The sequence below is a fragment of the Dufourea novaeangliae genome, unplaced genomic scaffold, assembly GCF_001272555.1.
Source record: "Dufourea novaeangliae isolate 0120121106 unplaced genomic scaffold, ASM127255v1 scaffold28, whole genome shotgun sequence".
NCBI lineage: Eukaryota > Metazoa > Arthropoda > Insecta > Hymenoptera > Halictidae > Dufourea > Dufourea novaeangliae.
Window position 1 is genome coordinate 1,322,521 of NW_015373917.1, and position 21,927 is coordinate 1,344,447.

The window sequence follows — 21,927 nt, forward strand, 5'->3', positions numbered from 1 at the left end:
TATACTTTATCAAAATGTTTCTATTATCTTAAGTGTATCCTTTCATAGAAGTGATTGTGATAATTTCTAGAATTTATCACATGTTTTTACCTTTTACATTTTATGTGAACATGTAAAAAGTCTTCTGACTTAGTCGTTATTTAAGTAATATATGTGGAAGTAATTATGCACAACACAAAGACTAAAATTAATAAATTTCTGCCATAATAAGAACAACCAGAGATGTCCAACCAGTAAATGGATGACTACCTTTGCCTTCTCCATGAACGTCTCCATAATTTTCCCACACATATCCCGATTTTTTATATTGTTTGATGATGTTCTGTATCAAATTTTGTTTTAAATTCCGGTAAATATTTTTCGCTTTCTCTTGATACGGACCTTCTACTTTAGAATAGTGATGAGTTGCTCGTACTGTTAAGTAATTTAAACACATCCAAATAGCTCCTCTCCAGTAAGGAGCATCATGTTCAGTATTATGTTTCATATACAATGGTGATGTCTTTGCGAGTGAACGCAAGCCACACTTAGTCCACAAAAGATTGGGATTCATTAAATCCTGCAGTACTTTACCTAATTGTGGAGACTGAGGATCGATAATTTGTAAGATATATGGGAACAATGAAACATAACCAAAAGACGAGTCCACATATTTTAAAGTTGGATCTTCTAGAACAACCCGTATCATTTCTGATGATTGTGTATGGGATCTTGGAGGTGGAGTCGGTCTTCGTAAAGATACTTTATCTGTATGCAATCCAAAATCTGCATAAGTTTGTGTATTTGGCGACCAATGTAGTTTATTTAATAAATTATTATCTGCTAAATATTGAGATGTCTGTTGATATTTGTTATCAGGATGATTTAAAATATCACTGATCTGATACATAATATCAGCAGCAAATGCGATCCAGCAGCGTAGATCGACATGTCGTTCATCAACATTTGGATGAGATGCCCTTGGGTAATCATCTAATCCGGATGTGAGCGTCTTTGGATTCAATTCTCTATTCGTAACACCGTCTCTGCCTCGCCACCTATACGTACTTGGCAAATCCCCAGTTTGTGTAGTGTTAAACCAATTAAACCAAGTCTGAAGACGAGGATACAGTTTATCAAGGAATCGAAAATGTTTCTCCAACAGTTCTTTACGACTATGTTCAAGAATGAAACGTAAAGTTAAAAAGAATGTAGGTGGATTGGCATTTGTATTGACTTGTGTGACAAATTCTTCTGGAACTTTTGCCAGAGCTTCCTGTCCTAAAATCATTTCTCTCGGAATCCAGCCTTCAATATTCATTAAATCGAACCAGTGATTTATAATATCTAGTTCAATTTCTAAATCCCAGATTGATATCAGTAAGCCATGGAAACCTTCATCCCATAGAAAACCTCGTGGGAAAAAGCTTCTACTAGGTACAGCAGTGTACAAAGGTGCTTTCCAGTAAGGCACAGGTCCTTTAGTATATTGGCTTTGTACTTGTAAAGCTCCATAGAAATATCCTATAGAACCTACCATATTTGACAGTGCCATTTTTGCAAATTTAATCTCTTCTTCCGTGTAACTCTTTAATCTTAATTTAAATGTCTCTTCAAATTTCCCATCGAATAATTTACGCTGCATTTCTAAAGCACGCTCATAATTTTCACCTGTTAATTTATCAACCCTATTTATAAAACTACCAGATTCATAACTGACTTCTATAGCGAAAGGAATTCTTCCTGTTATTTGTGACACAATAAAGTTTGCATCTCTCTTTTTTCCATCTATCGATAACGGTACTTGTTCACCAGCTAAAACTATATGTTTCTTTGTTGATCCTTTGTGAGATGCTATTCTAAGGTTTTGAAGAACAGTTTCTTTTAAATGGCTTAACCCAGGAGCAACCGTTGCTAGAAACGAGTGCTCCTCTATACTACCTTGTACAACATTAATGTTTATAGTAAATGAACCCAAGCCCTGAGTATTTCCTTCTACACCTGTTATATGTTTTTCATCACCAAGGTTGGCTTTAATCCATCCTCTAGTGTGTTCTTCAGTGGCAGTATAAAAAAGTAATGAAATTTCTTCGCCATCCCGTATTTGTTTCTCAGAAGTAACAGCAATTCTTGCTGTCCATTCACCACCATGTTTTCCTCCAGATCTCTTGACGAACGTAGTATTTAAAATAGCTGAACCATCTGCTATTTCTTGAACACCAAAAGTTCTTCCATCATGTTCCATCCATGCATACCTAAGTCAAATTTAAACAATAAACATTTCATATACTTTAAACAAAGCACATTGTTGCATGCACAATCTTATTTACCTATCTAATCTATCTCCTTGCTCGCACCAATGTCTAAAGCCACTACCATCTTGACGTAATAGGTGTGGAAAGTACCACATCAATCCTGTTACTAAAGAATGTGGATCTCTTGTTTTCAACCCAAAATAAACACCGGGTCTATATGTACCCCAATATCTATCTGCAACATCTAATCCTGAAGCTGTAACTAGCTTTTTTTAAAGAAACAAGGGGATGTTATGTCGGTTACTTTAACAAACTTATAATGTTCTAAAATAATGACAAATAAAATGTACCTTTTCTACATCATATGGTGTATTTACTCTTGTTTCCAAGTATCCCTTGTAACTGAACCAGGTTGCAATGGCAATACATAAGACTGTAACTGCAGTATTCAATACTGACATTTTAAATTTATTTTCCTTTTTAGTACTAGTAGAATTTGGGACTTTGTTCTTAACTTTTGTAAATTTATCTTGTAGTTTATTCTTAGCCATTATATATAGATACCCTAAAACAAATCATAAAATGCATCTTCCAATAATTATAGAAAATATTAACATATATCTTTATGCATAAATAAAGAGTAAAATTATTTATACATTTAACGAATGTATAAAAATGTCAAGAAGAAATAGTAAACATTGTAACTTGTAAAAAAACGAATCTATATAAACGTAAATATCGTTTGCTTCATCGTATTATTACCTTCAAGTTCAAAGTATAAAGCAGTATAAAGTGATTGAATAGGTAACAATGAGTTCTCAATTCAAATTTCGAATAATGTTTTGCTTCTAACTTCTTATTTTTCATTTCTCGCAGGTTATATGTGATAATAATTTCAATACGTACCTGATAAAAATCAAAATATATCACACACACAAATACTCGTAAAAAAAGTGCGAAAGAAAATATGCAATGTGTACAAGTTACATCATTTCCTTTTACCGCTTTTTATCGTGTAGCACTGTAGCAATAACAGTGGTTGAAATATATACCAGAAAGCAGCACTGTCTTTTAAATAATCTTAATGCTTTGCAAGTAACAAAAGATTCAAAGATAACAATTTCTTTAAATAATATTTTATCAAGCTTCAATTGTTATCTCAATTAACCATTAAATACTAATAATTATATTTTATGCAGTTCCAGCATAAATGTGAATATGCAGAAGTCAGTTATATACAATATAAACAACTTCGTTGAAATTTAAGGAAAATTTTGTTACTATTATTTAACGTTGTAATTATATATGTATTAATTAATAGAAGACCTAAATTGTCACTTATACTTTATAATTTTGTAAATTAATCCATTAAAACTTGAATTTGTATAAGCATCTGCATTTTATTTACCATTAAGTTTACAATTATGTATAAGGCAACTTATAACACTGTTTAACAGTTATATCTTTATTTATCCAATAGTTGCATATATTACAAATAAAGCATTTACTATCACACAGTAATTATAATGAGGAAGAGCTTATAATTATACTGTTTACATATGTATTTATATACTTATGTATGTAAATCTTTGATTAGTAATTATATATAATTCTACTATGTGAGCACATTGTTTAAATTTTCAAATGGCAATAATGAGTATCAGTGTTCTTTGATAAAAATTAACCATAATTTCACCTTGATTGAATGTTTTGTACATGCGTTTCCTTTCCTAATTGTTTTTCTTTTTTTTGCTTTAGTAGAATTCCCATCTGAATTTTAAGCAAGTACATTATGTGTAAAATGGTCACTTATTTAGGTAATAGAATGTATTATGATCGAGACAATACAATATGAGATTAGTGAGTGTTGTGTATGTCTGTAATTTGCTTTACTTATGTCTAGTATCTTAAATATCTTATACATATGTTGTTAAAAATTTTGTTAAAACAATTGCATATATACAATATTGTTAATATGTAGACGACTTCTTTGAATATTATGACTAAACAACAAAATCGTTCTCTTAATAATATAACTGAGTATCAGACTGTGAATAATTATTTCTTAATATACAACATATAATAGTAAAACATGTTCACAGCCGGTAGTATATGTTAATTGCAATGAAATTAAGAATATAACAAGTAGACCTTTTTCAATCCATTTTTATCATCTTGTACGTAGTCATATCTTCATTCAATATCATGAAATATTTTAAAAATAATGTGTTCCTTGTTTAAAACATGCTTTGTTCTGTAGAACTGTATCAATTTGTATTGCAAGATATAAAAAGAATTAAACAACATTAATAAAGTGGACCATAAAAATCACTGTTTCATGTAAAAGGTGTATAACATATATGTAATTATATGTTAGTTTCTCCTTTATCGCGTAAAGTTGTAATGTAAATAAGTAACTAAACAGATAAAATACACCAATGTGTAAAACAAACATTCATATGAAAATAAGTATGTAAAGTATGTACATACATAGGAATGTCATTGGCAGAAAGTACAATATTATGTACTAGTCTAGAATGTTTTTTATAGTCATTATATGTTACCTTGATTCTTAAATAACATTATAATAATATGTTCTACAATAGCACATGTGATTCACCTAGAATGATAATTCTGCAGCGTTTCACCAATTTAGGAATTAGTGTTAACAGAAAATCTCTGCTTCAATTACATGAAACATATTACAAACCAACAAATTTATTTTCTTAAAGTAAGTATACAACACAAACTTTCTCTTATTAAATACGAAATTCTGCTGTTCTGATTTTATCTATTTAAAGTAACAATACACATAATTTATACATAACTTTAGTACATTATATTGCTTTCTTTGTGAGCTAATATAAATACATGTTAACAAATGTTATATTGTGGAAATTTGCATGAAATATAATACAAGCAAACATTAAAATGTACGTATATTTTTGAATGAAGGAACATTAGCAAAATACTGTAGATAAATTAAAGTGAATGTGTACAGAAGTAGCAAAAACATTGTGCGTACAGAAAAGTTTGTACTGCCGCACCTAAAAATGATTGTATTTAGCAATATAACATTTCTTAGAATCTTGTTGTATTGTTTTTGTGGATTTAATTCTTTCTTAATAAATACTGAACAGACTATTCTTCTGATTGTTTGGTAATAACGAAGTTTATACACCATTAATGCACAAAATATACATGTAATTACAGATTGTACAGCACAATTTATAATTGAACATAATTTTAAAAATCACAATAATATAGCTTAAAAATCATATAAGCAATAATGTAACACCAAATTAGTTCAAATAAACTACTACTTGTTTTTACAAGTACTTAATTTATACAGACCTGGAAAATATTGTTTGGTATGTATAGTGCCTCTAATATTCGTACATACTTTCTATAACAATGTGATTAAGCAAATATGCAACTGTATCTATCTACTATAAACCTCTCTTTACAAGTAATAACATATCTTTTCACTATGACCATTGATACAATTGTATTATCCCTAAGTAAATGCAAATATTTTTCGATTTTACACTTCTTGAACGTTCAGCATAAATAAATCATGCAAGGGAATAATAATTTTTTGTAAAATGCATGGTCAGTAAAATCGAACCTAAACCTATTTATAATTTTACAGTGCTTTCCGGATAAAGCAAATAATACATTGAATAAGTAACAATATCTAAAGAAAGGTTGATTTTCAAAAACTGTAGAATAATAATATTACTTTATCCTGATTTACTTGTATATCGTGTCAAGTAAGATGGAAGTAAAAATTAACGAAACAGTTGAAGATCTGGCGACACACTTCGGTTGAAACGTAACAGCATATACGTAATAACATAGAATAAATGTATCAGATATTTTTGCGGCCAGCGCTTACAAATTAATATCATCAAATGCATCTATAGAATACCCTAATATTCTTCTTTCTTTTCATATTTACGTTTGATATTCAGTTATTAATATCATTTGCATGGAACTCCCTTTCTTTAGTTTCTGGGAATTGTCAATGTTACAACGCAAATGGACAGGCGAATCAGCGCATTCTTATGTCACATACCTCTGGAGAATGTACTTTTTATTGTAGGTTTTTAATAAATTAATAATAACAAGTGACTTGATTGTTGACTCAAACGTGATTGCAGCACTAATCGGAGAATATTTTAATTTTTGATTAATCAAAGCATTAAGTAAAAGTATCGTAAATGCAGTAGATCCGAATGTAGAAAGTATAAATACAAGATATTCTTCAAAGGTATCTAACATATATTAATCGCAAGTAATAATGCGCTTACAAATTAATGTACTGGATCGACTGGCCACTTGCGTTGACTACGGTTCATTTTCTCAAACTATCCTTACTACTTGCACGGCTAGTTGAAGCTGTACTAGATTCTCCAGGACCACCAGCACCTCCTGTATCTCCATTAATGCTAGATCCAGCAAGAGATGCTGTTGGTGTGACCGGAGCTGAACGCCTCCTCACTTTAGTCAAAGCTTTATCTAGTCGTTGTATAAATACGTCTACATCCGATCTCTTCATCCCCAGAGCTGCGGCAGCAGTTAAATATGGTACTGGGTAATTACTATTGTGAGCTCCCCAACCTAAATACAATTACATGTTATAAATGTTTAATTATCGAAAAAAATGAACACACAAATGTAATACAAACCTTCGAACTTATGTGAAACAACAAGTTTACTATCTGCACCTGTTATTACTCTTGTACCACTAACATTTCGAAGGAATAATATTGAACGTAACATATTAATTTGTTGGAAACCATTATGATGATTTAAAAATTGAAGAGTCATTCCCATTGATATTGGGTTTCCTTTCGTGTCTAGCAATCTCTCATCGTATCGTGCCGCTAATTTTCCAAGTTCATCTTTTAAATATGAATACATTTCTTTGCGTTGTGTAATTAACTGCTTGTAACCGGCCATTCCCAAACTTAGTAATGTTATCATTACATCCATAATAGAACTAGCACTCGCGCGACCTGGATACATTTTTGATATGCGATCTAAAAGTTTTTTGTCAAATGAACCAACGATTGCACCGCCGACGGGAACCAAAAAATTCTTATCTGTGCTTTGAACAAAAGCATCGACGCGGCCTTTCCGTGATGCTTCTTGTATAAGATGCATACACCTTGTACTCTGCAAGCTTTAAATAAAAGAATGCAGTGTAGTACTTGTTTAAATATATTACGTTTAAAATGAAGTGTTAGTGTAAATAGGTATAACTATATTTACCCATATGCATTGTTCACTAAATGGGGAATGTTATACTGAGTACAAAGTGCTGCAATAGAATCAATAGAATCACATGATCTAGGTGCAAAGCAACTGGTCGTCGTAAGGACACAAGCAACACTTTCGCCTAAAGCTGCCATTTGAGATTCGAGTCTTTGCATATCTGTTTTGACTTCATCACCAACTATTTTTGTTTCAATAACAATTGGTTCTAATCCAGCTGTATATATTGACTTAAAGCTTGACTTCTGATCAATTCTAGACCATAAAACATACTTTGCCCTTGGTCTGTCTTGTTTAAATGTTAACATACATAATACCAAGCTCATGCCAGTAGCCATTGGCGATAAAAAACAGCCTGCTATACTCTTTACACCTGAAATAAAATGTCTTGCAATGTAATGTACTGATGCATGTATAATCTGTCGTAAGTAGTTTGAAATTATCAATCTTACCCATATATCGAATAACTTCTAGTACCAAAGCATTTGTTAATTTATACATTAAACTACTTCCAGCAGCTTTTGGTTGTACTTCTTCCAAATCACTTGATCTACCTATACCATGTCCCATTCGATAATGTCGTCTTGCAACAATGTTTGAAATAATTCTTGCTTCACGTTCTCCAACACTACAGTTTGAAGGAAAATTGTTACTATCCATTTGAGATAGATCTGAGAGGAATGCTTCTATTGTTGTATCATCCCAGCCCTCTTCTGGCCATTTTTGCTAATTTAAAAAAATTTGTATTTAGTGAGATTAATTACTGGCATACTCTATTATTTATATAATGGAATTCAAATAAAATCTTACATGTTCAATGAAGTGTCTTATAAGATTTTCACGTGCCTTCTTTGCATTTAAACCTTGTTGTACATAAATTGCGGGAATAAGCTTCTCTGCTAGACTGAATGCCTGATTATTCATCTTCTTGAGTTACCCCGATTCTTCTAAATATTTAGGCCACAAATCTTTGGAAGCTTGATGTTTTAGCACACCATTGCTTTTAATAATTAATGTATGGCCATTAGAACATTTTTTAAACAACAGTTATCTAACATTTAATGCAATTATATAACGCAAAAGAGATGATATAGAGATGACAGATATAAAAGTAAGACAAAATGGTGTTAAACTATATTACAAATATGCTATAAATTCTTCTATTGACAAAACATTTAACTTTGAATATTATGTATACAAGTTAACAATATATTCATGAATATATATCAGCTCTTAAGTGTTTGTGAATAAAGTAAAAAATGTAATGTGCAAAAAAATTCAAAACCTATTTTATCAAATAAAAACACAAATCTGTTTTATATAAAACTGAAATTTATTAAAAAATTATATGTACATTTTTCATTGTAATATGAAAAGAAAACAATTACACACAAGAAAGAAATATATAATTTAACAACAAAATATTTAAATATGATTTTGGTACTTTACAAAAAATATTGTGAATAAGTGTAGCATTATATATTTTGTATACTTTAAACTTTAAGACAATATGAATCAAAGTTAAATAAAACGTCTATACAAAAGCAACAAGAAACTTATATGTAAACTACGGATTTTGTGTATTTATTGAAATGTATAAAAGCCAATAACAATGTTCAATTTCACTTTCAACTCAATAAACTTTTATTTGGTAATATAAATTGTTCTTTAGATTCATCTCTTGTAAAACAGTTTACGAAGATGGGAATTCGTATCAACATCCGTAGTCTACGTATTACTTATTAAGAAAAAAAGGTCTTCAACAAAATCGAATGAATGCAATATTGAACAGTCGTAAAGGTTATGTGTGTTTGTATTATTTAAATAACAAGACACGAAAGCAAGTACTTAAAACGAAACAGAATTAACAAGTATCTGTCGCAGTGAGAATCACAATCGAATTCGATAAAGAAATAAGGAGAGATTGTAGACTTTAAAGCGACATGGTTTCACGGAGTGGTCCAAGTGTCAGAGTGAAAAATGGGTTGGGCTATCGAATGAGGTTCGAGTGGCGGTGCATCGACGATCATGCACTACCTGACGCATTCCAAGTACTCCAAGGCGTAATTTCATACGTTCACGTTTTAATGGGACCGAGCAAGCACGGGGATGGCGCGCGTCGTGGTGGTCATCCGGAATCGTTAACGAACGCTGGCTGGTTAGGTTATGTCGTGTCGAGGTCACCTAAATCGGATTAATTTTACGCAATACAGAGGATGCAACGTAATTGTTTGGCCGCGGGGGCCTCGGGGCTGTGTGTCGGTTATCGTCTGGTTACACGATGTGTACCGCGGACGCGTGGAGAATCGCAAAAATCGTCAAGCACGGAATATTACCTCGGATTATGGCGTTCAGGCGACAGCGGACGGACGGGTTACGCACAGCGCTACGAACGAATTTGTCCGCCGCCTTTACGGGTCAAACTGATACGCGTACGATCGCCGACTCAGCTATCCGGCAGGTGCATCATTTACTGATAATTATCCTTCTCCTTCCTTGCATTGAAATCACCGATCATCACACGCTGGTACGAAAAATGGACATATCTGTAGTGCCGAATCACCGACTTTTGAGTATGTCATCTATTCTATATACATACACACTTTATACGTATTAAGCTTTAGCGCCTAGTCCAGCCTACATAGTCTCTAGCATGTCTCATTATTTAGACTGCGGATGTTATGTATTTATAGCACATGAAGGTAAGTAAAATTTCAGTAAAGCTTAACAATCTTTCTTCTTACTTTTTAGCAGGCTTTTATTTAGTTCCTGATGTTTTCATAAATCAGATAATCATATTGTGAATTTGCATAAGTATATCCGCAGTCTACTGAATGTCTATCTTAAAATTTGTTAGACCTACTCGTTCTTGCAATTTAACTTCCACATTCTTTACTTTCTATTTTAGTAATACCTTATGTTTTATTTCAAATGTTTCGTAATTATTTAAAGATTTCATGGAAATTTTTTTAATTGTTACGAAATTGAACAGTTTATAGTAATTGTGTACTCGACGTTTTTCAAATTGTTTAACTTCGCACCATGTTCTTAATGCACAGCCTGTATACATATACTACTTTTATATACAGGAATAGTAATTGTTTCTAATGGTTTGATTGAATATAATAAACTCTGCTCATTTTCACTTGAAATTTGTATTATCGAGGTTCTACTTAAAATTATGCTAAACCATAAAAGCCACGTAAGAAGTTGTTTAGACTGTACTTTAGTTATATATTACCAAATTATAAGGAATTCCACTATTATGAATTGAAATTGATTTTCAATACACGTTTTTTATCGAGAAAATAGTGATTCGGCGAACTGTGATTTAAATCGCTGTCAACTTGCGCGCCACAGATAGTTCGACAGCCTGAAATTACATAGGAACACTTCGATTTTCTGCATTGGTATACTTGCGCGGAGGTCAACGCAATCCAGTGAACCGATCCCCCAGACCCCCCAGTACGCGGCGAGATCTGCATTCTGCATTGTGATCCAGTGTGGAATTAGTGTTCAAATGACAGGTTATCGCGCTGTGTGTCGGTGTTTAACCTATACAAGCTGAATCGTGTTCTTCTTATTTCTGTAAAACACCAAACGTATCTTTTAAGACGTTCCAGGACTGTAGGTATGTCATTCCACGCTTCTGCTGACGAACGTTAGTGAACGCGGTGTCGATGTAATGGCTGTATAATTTTCTGTATTTTTTGTTAATAAGTTACAAAAAATATTTAGTAAGATCATGTTTCACGTATAACCCTGTATAGGTACATTGTATATTGTAGTTAAGTTTCGATACGATGATCCCGTCACAATGATTTTGTTTTCATTTTCTGATATTGCAATTCAACGAATGAATAAATTTCAACAGTCTTTATTAATTCAGATACTTTATTCTCTTTTTTATTCCATTTTGCAATGCATGTTTTTTATAGATCAATAAAAACAGTAGTTCACAGAGTGTATGAAGTTTTATAAAAATAACCTGAAACATTCGTTCCTCATTTCAACGAATGACTATACATATAGCTTTAATACTACCTATGTAATCAGAAAAGGTTTAAGTTTCTAGGGTTAATTCCTTGAATGGGAATCAGGTTCCAATACAACAAATATTGTACACTTTTTATACTAATATATTCATGAAAGTAAATAATCACTAATTTCCTGCACTATACTAATCAAATTCCAACCGAAAGAGCTAATTATTACTTCTGATCGAAGTATTTGTATTTGTAAGTGTTTCCATTATTACGTACACGTGTTATCGCTGAAAAGCGTCATCGATAAATAACGTTCAAAATAACGATCAGACATTGCGGTATTTAAAGTATGATTAATTTATTGGCCCGTCAGTTTCCGATGATAATGTTATGACGCGTTTACTGGATTCTAGATATTATTACTATCACAGTGTACAATCATAGGAACTTCAATTTTGTATTATTTGTTCCGGTATTTGAAAGTCAAATTAAAATTCGCGAATGAAAAGGGACCGAGAAACTGTTGAAAAATTGGTGTCAATTTTGGTACAATTTCTTTACGATATTCGAAATTTCTGGTAAAAAAACACAGACTGTGATAATTGTTTGGTAATTAGTAGATAGATTAACGACTGTTTCTTTTTCATGTCGGCAGTCAATTATGGACTTGGAGAATTGCAATAATTCACACGGCGATCATGAAAATACAGGACCCAACACGCCTCAACACGAGAACGACCCCAGCGGGAATAAAAAATATTACCGACAAGCTAGTCAAAGGTAAGTAGCAATTTTTTTAAAACAATTATCTGAAAACACTTATTACACGATTACAAGAGATTTCCATGAATTTCGGTAAGGTAAGGCTACCATCGGACTTTTTGCTAAACGACCATCTCATACGATCCTCTCAGCAAAGTGAGTAGCGAAGGTTAACAAACAATTGAAAGCCTTCGACGATTGATTCGTCAGTTAATTCCGAAATACACGATGATACGGTCGATAATGTTATTGTACGGATACTCATTGATGAAACACGCAACTTTGGGTAAGCGACGTAGAATCCGCGTAATATTCATAAAGGTCGTCAAGGCCGCCAATGTGCTTCCTACGCGGTGTCAAATGCGGCTCCGATCATACCGCGCGAAAATAACTCGTTCAACTTAATAGTAATATTACCACCGACGGTCCATAAATGTGTAGGTTCGCGCGCGCAATCGGCTTCAAAATTCACCCCCGCCCCGCGATGTTACCCCGCCAGAAGAGGGATTACGCCCACGGTTTATCGATTCGCCGCGGGGATCGCATTTGAAATTCCTCTATATGTATGTATTTCATTATAACGCACGACGATACGACTTATCGGAACGTTTCGACAACAATCATTAGTCAGTAGTCGTACTTGGCTGATAGATTGTATATTCTGAAGGTAACAATATAGCGAAGGTAGCAAACACAGTGGGACAAAAAACAGAAGCTTCTTTTGTGATTCCAGGTTAGGTGCTAGATATTAGCTAGGCGCTATCTCACTACAATACATGTTGTTACATTTAAATATGTGACTAGGCAATAACTGGCGCAGTGATGTCCAAACCACAATAATTGTAAGCTCCAGTTTAGCTACCAGCTGAGGAGCCTCTTTACGCAGTGGATATCGCTGACGGAAGAATCCTTTTTGCGTTACCATTTCGTAAATATAGCCTGCGTGATAGTCAAAACGTCTGGTTTTGATCAATTCCGCGAACAATATCTCATTTCTTCTGCGTTCCTCATTAATGGTCCATGTCACTGTTGTCCATTATTCAGTATCACTCGACACTGTCACGTGTCTCTCTCTGTGTATGTTTCCCTCTATCCTATTTATCGTCACGCGAATGACCCCTGCAGCCTTCTTATCGTTGTTGCTATTCTGGCCAAGTATTTTCGTGTCAGCCGTTCGCTCGCGACCGAAAATGTTCATTCGATGTCGATCATTTAGTACGCCGTTGCCGTTCATGCCGGGTCACTCTCTCCTTCACCAGCAAAGTATCCTCAGATCGTGATCTGTCTCTGAGCCCGCCAGTTGTGCCTTCTAAAACAAACCATCGAGAAGCATGGACATGTTTGTAACGCCTACTAGGACTGGTAATTCTTCTTTGTTTTTATACCCCATTTACCGGGATCTAGTGCAACGTACTCCGCTCTAGACAAAACACAGTATCCAACGACGATAACGCCATGCGGAATTTTAAAAGCGGAATCAGAACCGGTAAAACGTTGATCACTCGTAGAGATACTCCTGATATGTATGTATATCTGATGTTATCGATATACAGGCAACAAAGAAATCTCGACTTCAATTTCACGTCGAGTGTTCCCCTTTGCTGTTCGATTTCGTTTCCTAATTTCATCAAACGAGAATTTCTGCATACATGTATCGTGTTCCCCAGAGGAAGAAATTTTCTCCTCCGGTCCGTTCGGACATCGTCGTCCTCGATAAAGTTTTGCCGTTGAGTAACCAGCATGTTCCAATGTTCTGGAACAGGGTGCAAAGTTCGTTTTACGGATGAGTCAAGCATCTTCCATGGCGGGACCCTTGAATCGTCGTTGCTTGGCTTCGATTTAAATCCCAGGATAAGATTGACAAGGAACGATCGTAGCGAGCAGGATCTGGATAACTACAACGAGGGCAGCAGCTGCTACGGCTATGGTACAATAACCGATAAACGCGAATTAGGTCACAGGTAATTTTTTTCTTTTTTCATTTAAATAAGACGTAAAAACAATTGCATAACATGTACGATGAATATCTACTACCTACCATCTGATGCAGCCTACGTAACAAGGCAAACCTTAAAAACAGATTCCTGGATCGGTGAAATGATATTAGAAAAGACCCCGTGTCACACACAGGTGCCAAACTGTATGGAATAAGAGAACCAAGTGATAAGATGGTCGCGTGTTTCACTCAGAGGAACGACGTGTCTTCCGATTGAATAATTGGAGAGAAAAAAGTTGGAGAACTTTGAAGGTTGAGAGTCACTTAAGGTGGCTCCGAATAGTTTCGGTGGAATTTGTATCTCTTTTTTAAGTCTGCCTCTTGCTCCTTCGCGTGACAATAACGCGCGCGCGTCGCCGCAACGATCTGCACCCCTCTGAGGTAGCCTTTACACAGGGTGTTTCAAAGTAAGTTTGACACAAACATAGAAGATTTCTCGAAAATCTTTATATAACCCAATATTTATCGTATTAATAGTTTGTATTTATGTAAGTAACCATACAATTTCGATAGTCTGAATCAGTGTATTCTGAAAGATGGATCGTGGTTTTAATAACCCTTTCATTTCCAAATTATTATTAAAATATTATCAAAGAAATATTTTCTTGTTTTTTGTGTATGTTACATGAAGTCTAAATGATTCACAAGAACATTTTAATATTTTGAAAACATCTAATGCCGTTTCTCATTTGTTGCCAATTAGGCAACTTTTTTACTTTCATCATAGCTATACAACAATGTTATTGTACACAATAAAATCCAATTTTTCTTACCTTTTAAAAGAAATTAGAGTTTTGTAAGTTACTATTGGATTTGCAATAATGCTGAACACCTGAATTTCATCAAATGAAGGAAACAGAGGCCAAAGAATGTTTTATTTTACTGACATAACTTTTAAATGCACTTTGAAATCTGTGCCATACCATCTACACAAAATTAGAGAGATATGAAAGAATACATGATACTAATACTGTATTTCATAATTTAGAATACATAGCCATATGGCAACAATTGGGAATGAAAGAGTTAAGAGGTCTAGGAAGCATATGTCAAAATTTCTTCTTTCCTGGAACGCCTTGTAGAAATGCGCGGTAATGATTAATGATCGCACATGCGATAAAGCTATAGCACGCGTTCGATTCACACTGGTGAATGTATATTGCACCTACTGGTAATGTATATTCCATCCTATCTCACTTTTCACTTATTGTTAGCATCGGAAGATCCCCCGCTCCCCCCCCCTCCCCCATCCTTGATAACGAGGACAGAAATAAACGTAACGAGCCATCGTATCACCGCGAATGTGGATGCAAAACACTAAACACGTTGCAAAACCACGGAATGTTGCAATTGTCCCTTGTGCAATCTGTTTTTGCCCGCTTGTATTCCAATTGGCCGTCGTCTGACGCAATATCCCACACGAATTTAAAGTAACAATACTCGAAGCTGGACCGCGAATTAATCGTGTTCTTTGTGTGAGTTGTTTCGTTCAACGAGTTTCATTCGATTCGAAAATATATTCTTCGAAATCTCCCGGTCACGTTCAACTCCTGTCGAGGAAACTCCACCAGGACTCGGAAGAACACCCCCCCCCCCAAATTTCTTCTTTCTCGAATATTCCTTTCTATTACAGTAATTACTTTCTTCGATCATTTCTTCGAGTTTTCTTGTTACGTGCCGCCTCGCCTAGGGAGCTGTATTTCCGAGCAAGGAGTTTAATTCCGTGCCCCGGGACTCTGAAAAAAAAACGAGGCTCGAAATCTGAAGAGTCCGTGATCGTTCACGCGTAACTACCGTGGAAAAATAGAACACGGTTGAATAGGAGAGAATCGATCTGCTGTTTTCACGCCTCCATCTTTCGTTCCGTTCTCCTTACATCTTTCAGATCGTAGCCTCTGTATATGTAGGTATTCGTTTTCATGTCTCTCTACGTGAAGTTTATATTTCCCCTTGTACTATCGTTTCTGTATTAAAATAAAAAGCAAAGAAAAGAAGAAAGAATAATATTATACAAAGGCGGAACGCTGTGCGTATCGTGGACGCATGGTGAACCATGACGTACGTATTCATCCGCCGTCGTGTCTGAAATGCGTCATGGCTCTCTATTGTTCTCTCGGCCAGTGTGACGCATTTTGGAGCAGCTAGACGGTAGACTACACACGTTTGGATATCCATCTTCCTGCGAGCACGTCGATGGATCGGGATTAACGTGTTTGTCTGTCGGGTGGTCATGAATGACCAGTTCACCAACGTTCTTGATGATCTGAATGAGTATGTTACTGTGGACGATTACGGGAGGATCGTGTTTCCAGGCAATTCAGGGTTTATAGCTACATATTATGTATATACATATACGACACGAAAGAAATGTTGCGTAGAGTACAGTACCTACTGTATCCGTCGATTTTATCGAGTTACTATTTGTAATCCGTTTAGTAACATTTAACAGGGTAAATGCAGGCTTGTACATACATCTAGAATGGGTGAAATCAGGGGTAGGCAAGTTCTTCGGTAATAAAAGCCACATACAATACTTTTCGTACATTTTTGAATGTACCAAAAAATGTACTATTATAGATTATTAATGTAAAAGTTTCGGAAAAATGACAACGAAACCCAACAGGTATAGTGTTGGGACAGCACAGAGTAGCTTTAGGAGCCGCAGTTTGCTCACTGTTTGGCTAGATCGTCTGCGATCATGTGCGGTACAAAGATCGCGTAATCCAGCTAATAATGAGAAGTAACAGAAACGTTTTTAATGAGATACATTAAAATAAATTTATCCTGATGGAATGTCGGCTTATATAGTTTCCGTTAAAGAAATGGCTTTAATCCTGCAGAAGTTCGTTAGCAGAGTTAGTCCAAGGAGGGTTCTGCAGTTTTAAAAGGAATCGTTGCGCCAGAACGATGGGTGCAACTTATTCTGGTCACTGGCAGAAAACCCTGGCAATATATCTGATATGTATTAATTGTAATGTCGTAACGATGGACACGTGTAATTCATTAGTGCCATTCAGTTCAGCGAACAAAGCGAAAAGCCGAGAGAGGAAATGGTGTTTGTAGTTGTGTTCAAGGATTTAATTTTAGCGGAACGTGTACCGCCATGTTGCATGGCTGCGTGTTGGACTCTGCCTATCTCGCTTTGACTTCGGCTAATCACGGTTTTTCCTTGAAAAAAAAAAAAAAAAGAAATGAAAATCTCTTTGAACTCTGCAGGATATGTTCTTGACCATTACACGTTCAAATTCTTTCCCGTCCCTTATCGTACATTGATTATTTGATAGAAGAAGACAATGGACCTCCTTATCACCGCTCTTTGTGCTGGACGCCCGATTTCTTTCGATCTATAGATCGACGATTGCGCGAATCCTCGGGATAATCCTAGTCTTAGAATCGTGATTCAGAGTTCCGTTACAGCTGTCCAGCGAATTGAAAAACTCGAAACGATATCGTTTATACCGTTTCTTTTTCTATTAATGTTTCGTTGATACGTCCCTTACGACTGATAAGGGGGCTGCTGGAAAGATATATGTATGTATCAAAATCTCGACGCCATTTATTTCGAACGTTGGAAACCTCCAGTGCCAAGAAACAAAACAGAACAACACTTACATGTATCCATGTACATATATGTATATTCCGTCGAATTGCGCAATGCTGGTAGTGTATACGATGCACAACCGTATGTATATTGTTCTTCTCTGTGCATCGATCGTTCTTTCCAAGGCACTCTGCCTCCTCGTGCAATCTCCACGAACGTGCGAACCAACGAGAAATGAAGAGCTTAGAAAATGGCAAGGCTGTTTCGAATTCGTATTTCGTTAATTCTACGGTGAACTCATCTACATACTATATTAAGGTCCGTCGATTTGCACCATTCAACTTATACAATTAGCGTGGGCGATTCAAGTTTAAACCGTGAAACTGTCCTCCCCGTCCTAGGGATTTCTTTTTCTGTTTTCCTAGATTGTCTAACCACTCTAACCGGTGAATTTCACAAATGGCGGGTACATGATGGAATTTATCGGTGAATACAAACGATTGTTAAGGTGGCATGAATTATTACAAGCTGACATGGTAAATAAGGCTCAAGGAAACTCGGGTCGGAATAGACCCAGAGATCGCTGTCCAGTAGTAGTATACTTTATAAGTACCATCGCTTCTTTGGTGGAAAGTGTTTCGACTAATTCTATTCTCGTATGTTAGTCGATGACGCGTTAAACACGTAAGATTTTTTTCTTTCACTCGTCATTCACTCGAAGTGAAAGTGCAGAGAGAAGACGCATACTTCGCGTGTAGACGTGCATCCTCGCGCGATGCTTGACCGACTTAACCGAAAGTCGATACCCGCGACCCGGAGGCGCAAAAGAAGCTCGTGTTAGAGCAATTAAAACGCCGCGCTGGCCTAGTCTGTGTTGGATTAGTGGAATTATGGCAACCGGAAATTATCCTCGTGTGGTACATAACTCGACACGGTTCCAGGACAGCGCGATTCATCGACGATCATCGTGTCGAAACCGTTAAGACGTTTATTAGATTGCCCTCGATATAGGTAACGGCGGGAAAGTGTTTTGAGTTCAAATTAGGTTGGCAGGAAATACATAAATAGTCGTTTAAATGTATTAATCCGGTCACTGCGTCGTTTTGGTGTGTTTTACAAAGAATTTTTCTTTCGTAAAATCAAGAACCAATAATCATGTTAAGACTATTTAATAGATTTTTATCTATGAAAATATATCCCTATATCTAGGGATGTACGTGTATCGTGCTCGACGTGGCACGCAATGACTTCGCGAGACAAAAGGATCGTGTTCATGAAACACGTTTAACCCTTTATAGCGAGACTCGAACCGACGAACAATCATGCGATTGTTAATCTTCCTTAGTTGTTAACGTCCGACAATCCATCCAAGACCAGAAGAAATTATTACACACATATGTATGTATATGTATATTCACAGATATGAACAAGTACGTAATACCAATATTTTATTTGGTAATTTAAAATAGCCAGCCTTATGGGGGAAACGGGGGGAAGGGTTATTCTCAAACCTGTGTTCAAGCGGTAATGCGAAAAACGGAAACAATATTGACATTGCTAAAACAATTATTGCGTAATTATTACGACACCGATCGCGGTTCACAATTCATTGGGTGGCGTGTTGAACTATGGCTTTGTTATCCTCGTTCGATTTATTTCGAAATATCCCCGTAACGTGTTTCCGTTCGAGCAAATTGCTTTCCAATAAACGTGACGAATCGTGTAGTCCGATCCAGCAGACGAGAGGATCCATACTCTTTGGTGGGGGAATATTAGTCATTATCTGAACGAAGAAGCGTTCTCAGAGTGGATCCCCCCGTGCCCGGAAGACGATGAAATTAAATCCTATCGGCGCGCATTAACCGGTTACTCAAGCGAGTCAAGGAGATCAGTTGACGTTTGCTCATCGAGCGGATCGCATCGGCGGCTCTCTGTCACGCGACTTCCACGTGTATACACTACCTACACACCATTCTGTGTCATTTCGATTGACAACTGTGATACATATATCGTGTATCCCCTGGTTTGTTCATTTTTTTCTCCACCATATTTTCACCGGTGTGTGCAACGTGTTATTTTTATTTATTTTTTTTTATTTATGGGAATGTCTATTCTTATTCGTTAGAATTTGTTTAACGCTCAGACGGTACGGACAATCGATAGATACTCCGACGAAAACCAAGTCTGCACTGGTTTATCTTTTTTTTTTTTTTTTTTTTTTTTTCAAGCAACCGTCTTCGAGGTCATCTTCAGTGACGCGCGCGGTAATATTATTAGAAATGCTGTTTCAGTAATATTCTGTGAAATCGTGTCAAGGTGTGGGGATCAATTGGAGGAACAAGAAGACCCGAAATTAATTCCATGCTTTCGTTATCGAATATTAATACCTCTTTTACCCGTCGTCGATGCTTGTTGGACACTTTGAATTTTTTTTTCTACGCCGTATTGCGACTGATTTTGGTGCATCAACAAAGTTCAGTGATGTTTTGAATTTTGCTTTGAGCCTGATAGAAGCTTTAATAGGGGGGAATTAAACTGATTCTAGTTTCAAGTAGGCTCTATTTTCAAGAATATCTGTCTTGGAATTTCATCAGATATAAACGGATGCAACCCTTTGCTATTTCGATTCTCTTTTCTTTAATCGGTTTGGTTAACGTTTGGTATTTAATTGTTTATACCCCTCCCGTACTCGATACACATAATACATACAATTGATTTCTCCGACTCTTATTGGCATCGCGTTTCGTGCGTGATCGTTTGGCTCTCCCCCGCCGCGTAATTCGATCGTGAAACCGTGAACCAGATCCCCCATCGATAAAATTTCACGCGACACGCGAGAGAATAACGCGAGATTTCTTTGACAAACGATAAATGTGTGCTCTAGCAGACACGCTCGCGTAGCAGTAAATTTGAATTGAGTGGAACCTTTGATCTCCCTCGGGAGATACATCCACCGAGATAATGCGAATAAATAGCAAACCGTGGAATAGTTTCATTGTAGATATCGTTCCTTGGAACGGAACTACACAATGACATTAACCTTCACCTTCCTGTCTCTTATTCACACAGTTGACACAGTCCTTTTCTCATTTATTAACCGCAATCATTGTTCATTCACCGAGTATTATTTTTATCTACCAATATCCACGAAAAAAGTACCAATAAATTGCACACCATTGTAAAGAAAGTAGAAGCAGTGAAGGAGTAGGTATACATATACCCTATACATATATGATATTTCCGACGATGATTTTCTCGGAATTAATCAAGATGAATGAATTCTTGAGAACGAACCCTTGATTGAAAAAGACGTTCAATGCTTCCAATTGATTTTCTCACAAAGAACCCCACTACTTGACAGGTTCATCGCTAATTAGGGTATCCCACGCCTGGTACCGTCGTTACAACCACACGTTCTATATTCGTAAACGTCGAATAGAGAATTCTATGGTCGATGGACAATATGGATAATAAATCCTTTGAGGAGAATTTATGAGGCCACAATCTAACCGGACCGTATAATGAGCCTGGGTAGTGCTCAGGCTCGTAAACAGTGCACTCAAGTTTAGGGTTCAACGCACTAAACAAAGTAAAATATATACAATTCTAAAGGAGTTTCGAGCCCTACCGTGTTAAAAGTTGTAAAATGGTCCCTGTGAAAAGGCTTACCGAATTTGCGTTCATCTTGCCTACCAAGTATAAAATAATCTATTAGGTTGACAGGAAACAGTTTCTCGGAATTCTTCTTAGTTCTTACTAGTGGTACAGAGTACAGAGATGATAGTTCACCGTCTAGAGTCTAGACAGTCTATAAGTCTGTACATATAGAGTTTAGAGTTTAGAACACTGTTCGACACAGTAGTGTGTGCACACGTTAACCCCCGCGTCACTGAAGTGGTGTAAATCGAGCAGCGGTGTGCGGACACACTCGCACGTCCGACAGAGCACCGCGCGTGAAATGGCCTCGTGCGGACAACGTTGCATCAACCATGTGCGCCCACCATCCAGCATTCCAACGAATTTGTCACAACACGTATCGCTTTCACTCTCGAATCGCAGAAAACTCGTCTGGTGTTGGCTCTCTCTCTCTCTCTCTCTCTCTCTCTCTCTCTCTCTCTCTCTCTCTCT

General features: G+C 36.0%; 3 protein-coding genes across 5 annotated transcripts in view; 1 reads left to right on the plus strand and 2 right to left on the minus strand.

Annotated features, from left to right (window-relative positions):
* Window positions 1-138: 138 nt before the first annotated feature.
* LOC107194289 (mannosyl-oligosaccharide glucosidase GCS1) lies at window positions 139-2,795 on the minus strand. The gene is made up of 3 exons (XM_015583891.1): window positions 2,585-2,795; window positions 2,310-2,500; window positions 139-2,234 (listed from the first exon to the last, which is right to left on the minus strand). Exons 1-3 carry the CDS (start codon window positions 2,783-2,785, stop codon window positions 188-190), a joined length of 2,439 nt encoding a protein of 812 aa, XP_015439377.1. The 5' UTR covers window positions 2,786-2,795; the 3' UTR covers window positions 139-187.
* A 3,796-nt stretch (window positions 2,796-6,591) lies between these two features.
* Window positions 6,592-8,438, minus strand: LOC107194323 (O-phosphoseryl-tRNA(Sec) selenium transferase). The gene is made up of 5 exons (XM_015583926.1): window positions 8,325-8,438; window positions 7,967-8,240; window positions 7,512-7,887; window positions 6,926-7,422; window positions 6,592-6,857 (listed from the first exon to the last, which is right to left on the minus strand). The coding sequence occupies exons 1-5, from the start codon at window positions 8,436-8,438 to the stop codon at window positions 6,592-6,594; spliced, it is 1,527 nt and encodes a 508-aa protein (XP_015439412.1).
* Window positions 8,439-9,854: 1,416 nt separating this feature from the next.
* The window catches only part of LOC107194256 (cytosolic purine 5'-nucleotidase), a 17,038-nt gene continuing 4,965 nt past the window's right edge, over window positions 9,855-21,927 (plus strand). Inside the window, exons 1-2 of one of the 3 annotated variants that reach the window (XM_015583848.1) lie at window positions 9,855-9,975; window positions 12,156-12,280. In XM_015583848.1, coding sequence (XP_015439334.1) covers window positions 9,859-9,975; window positions 12,156-12,280 — 242 coding nt within the window. In that variant the 5' untranslated portion in view covers window positions 9,855-9,858. Of the gene's footprint in view, window positions 9,976-10,037; window positions 10,088-10,996; window positions 11,146-12,155; window positions 12,281-21,927 lie in introns of those variants that run through there. The other 2 variants (XM_015583847.1, XM_015583846.1) reach the window with 2 other exon arrangements.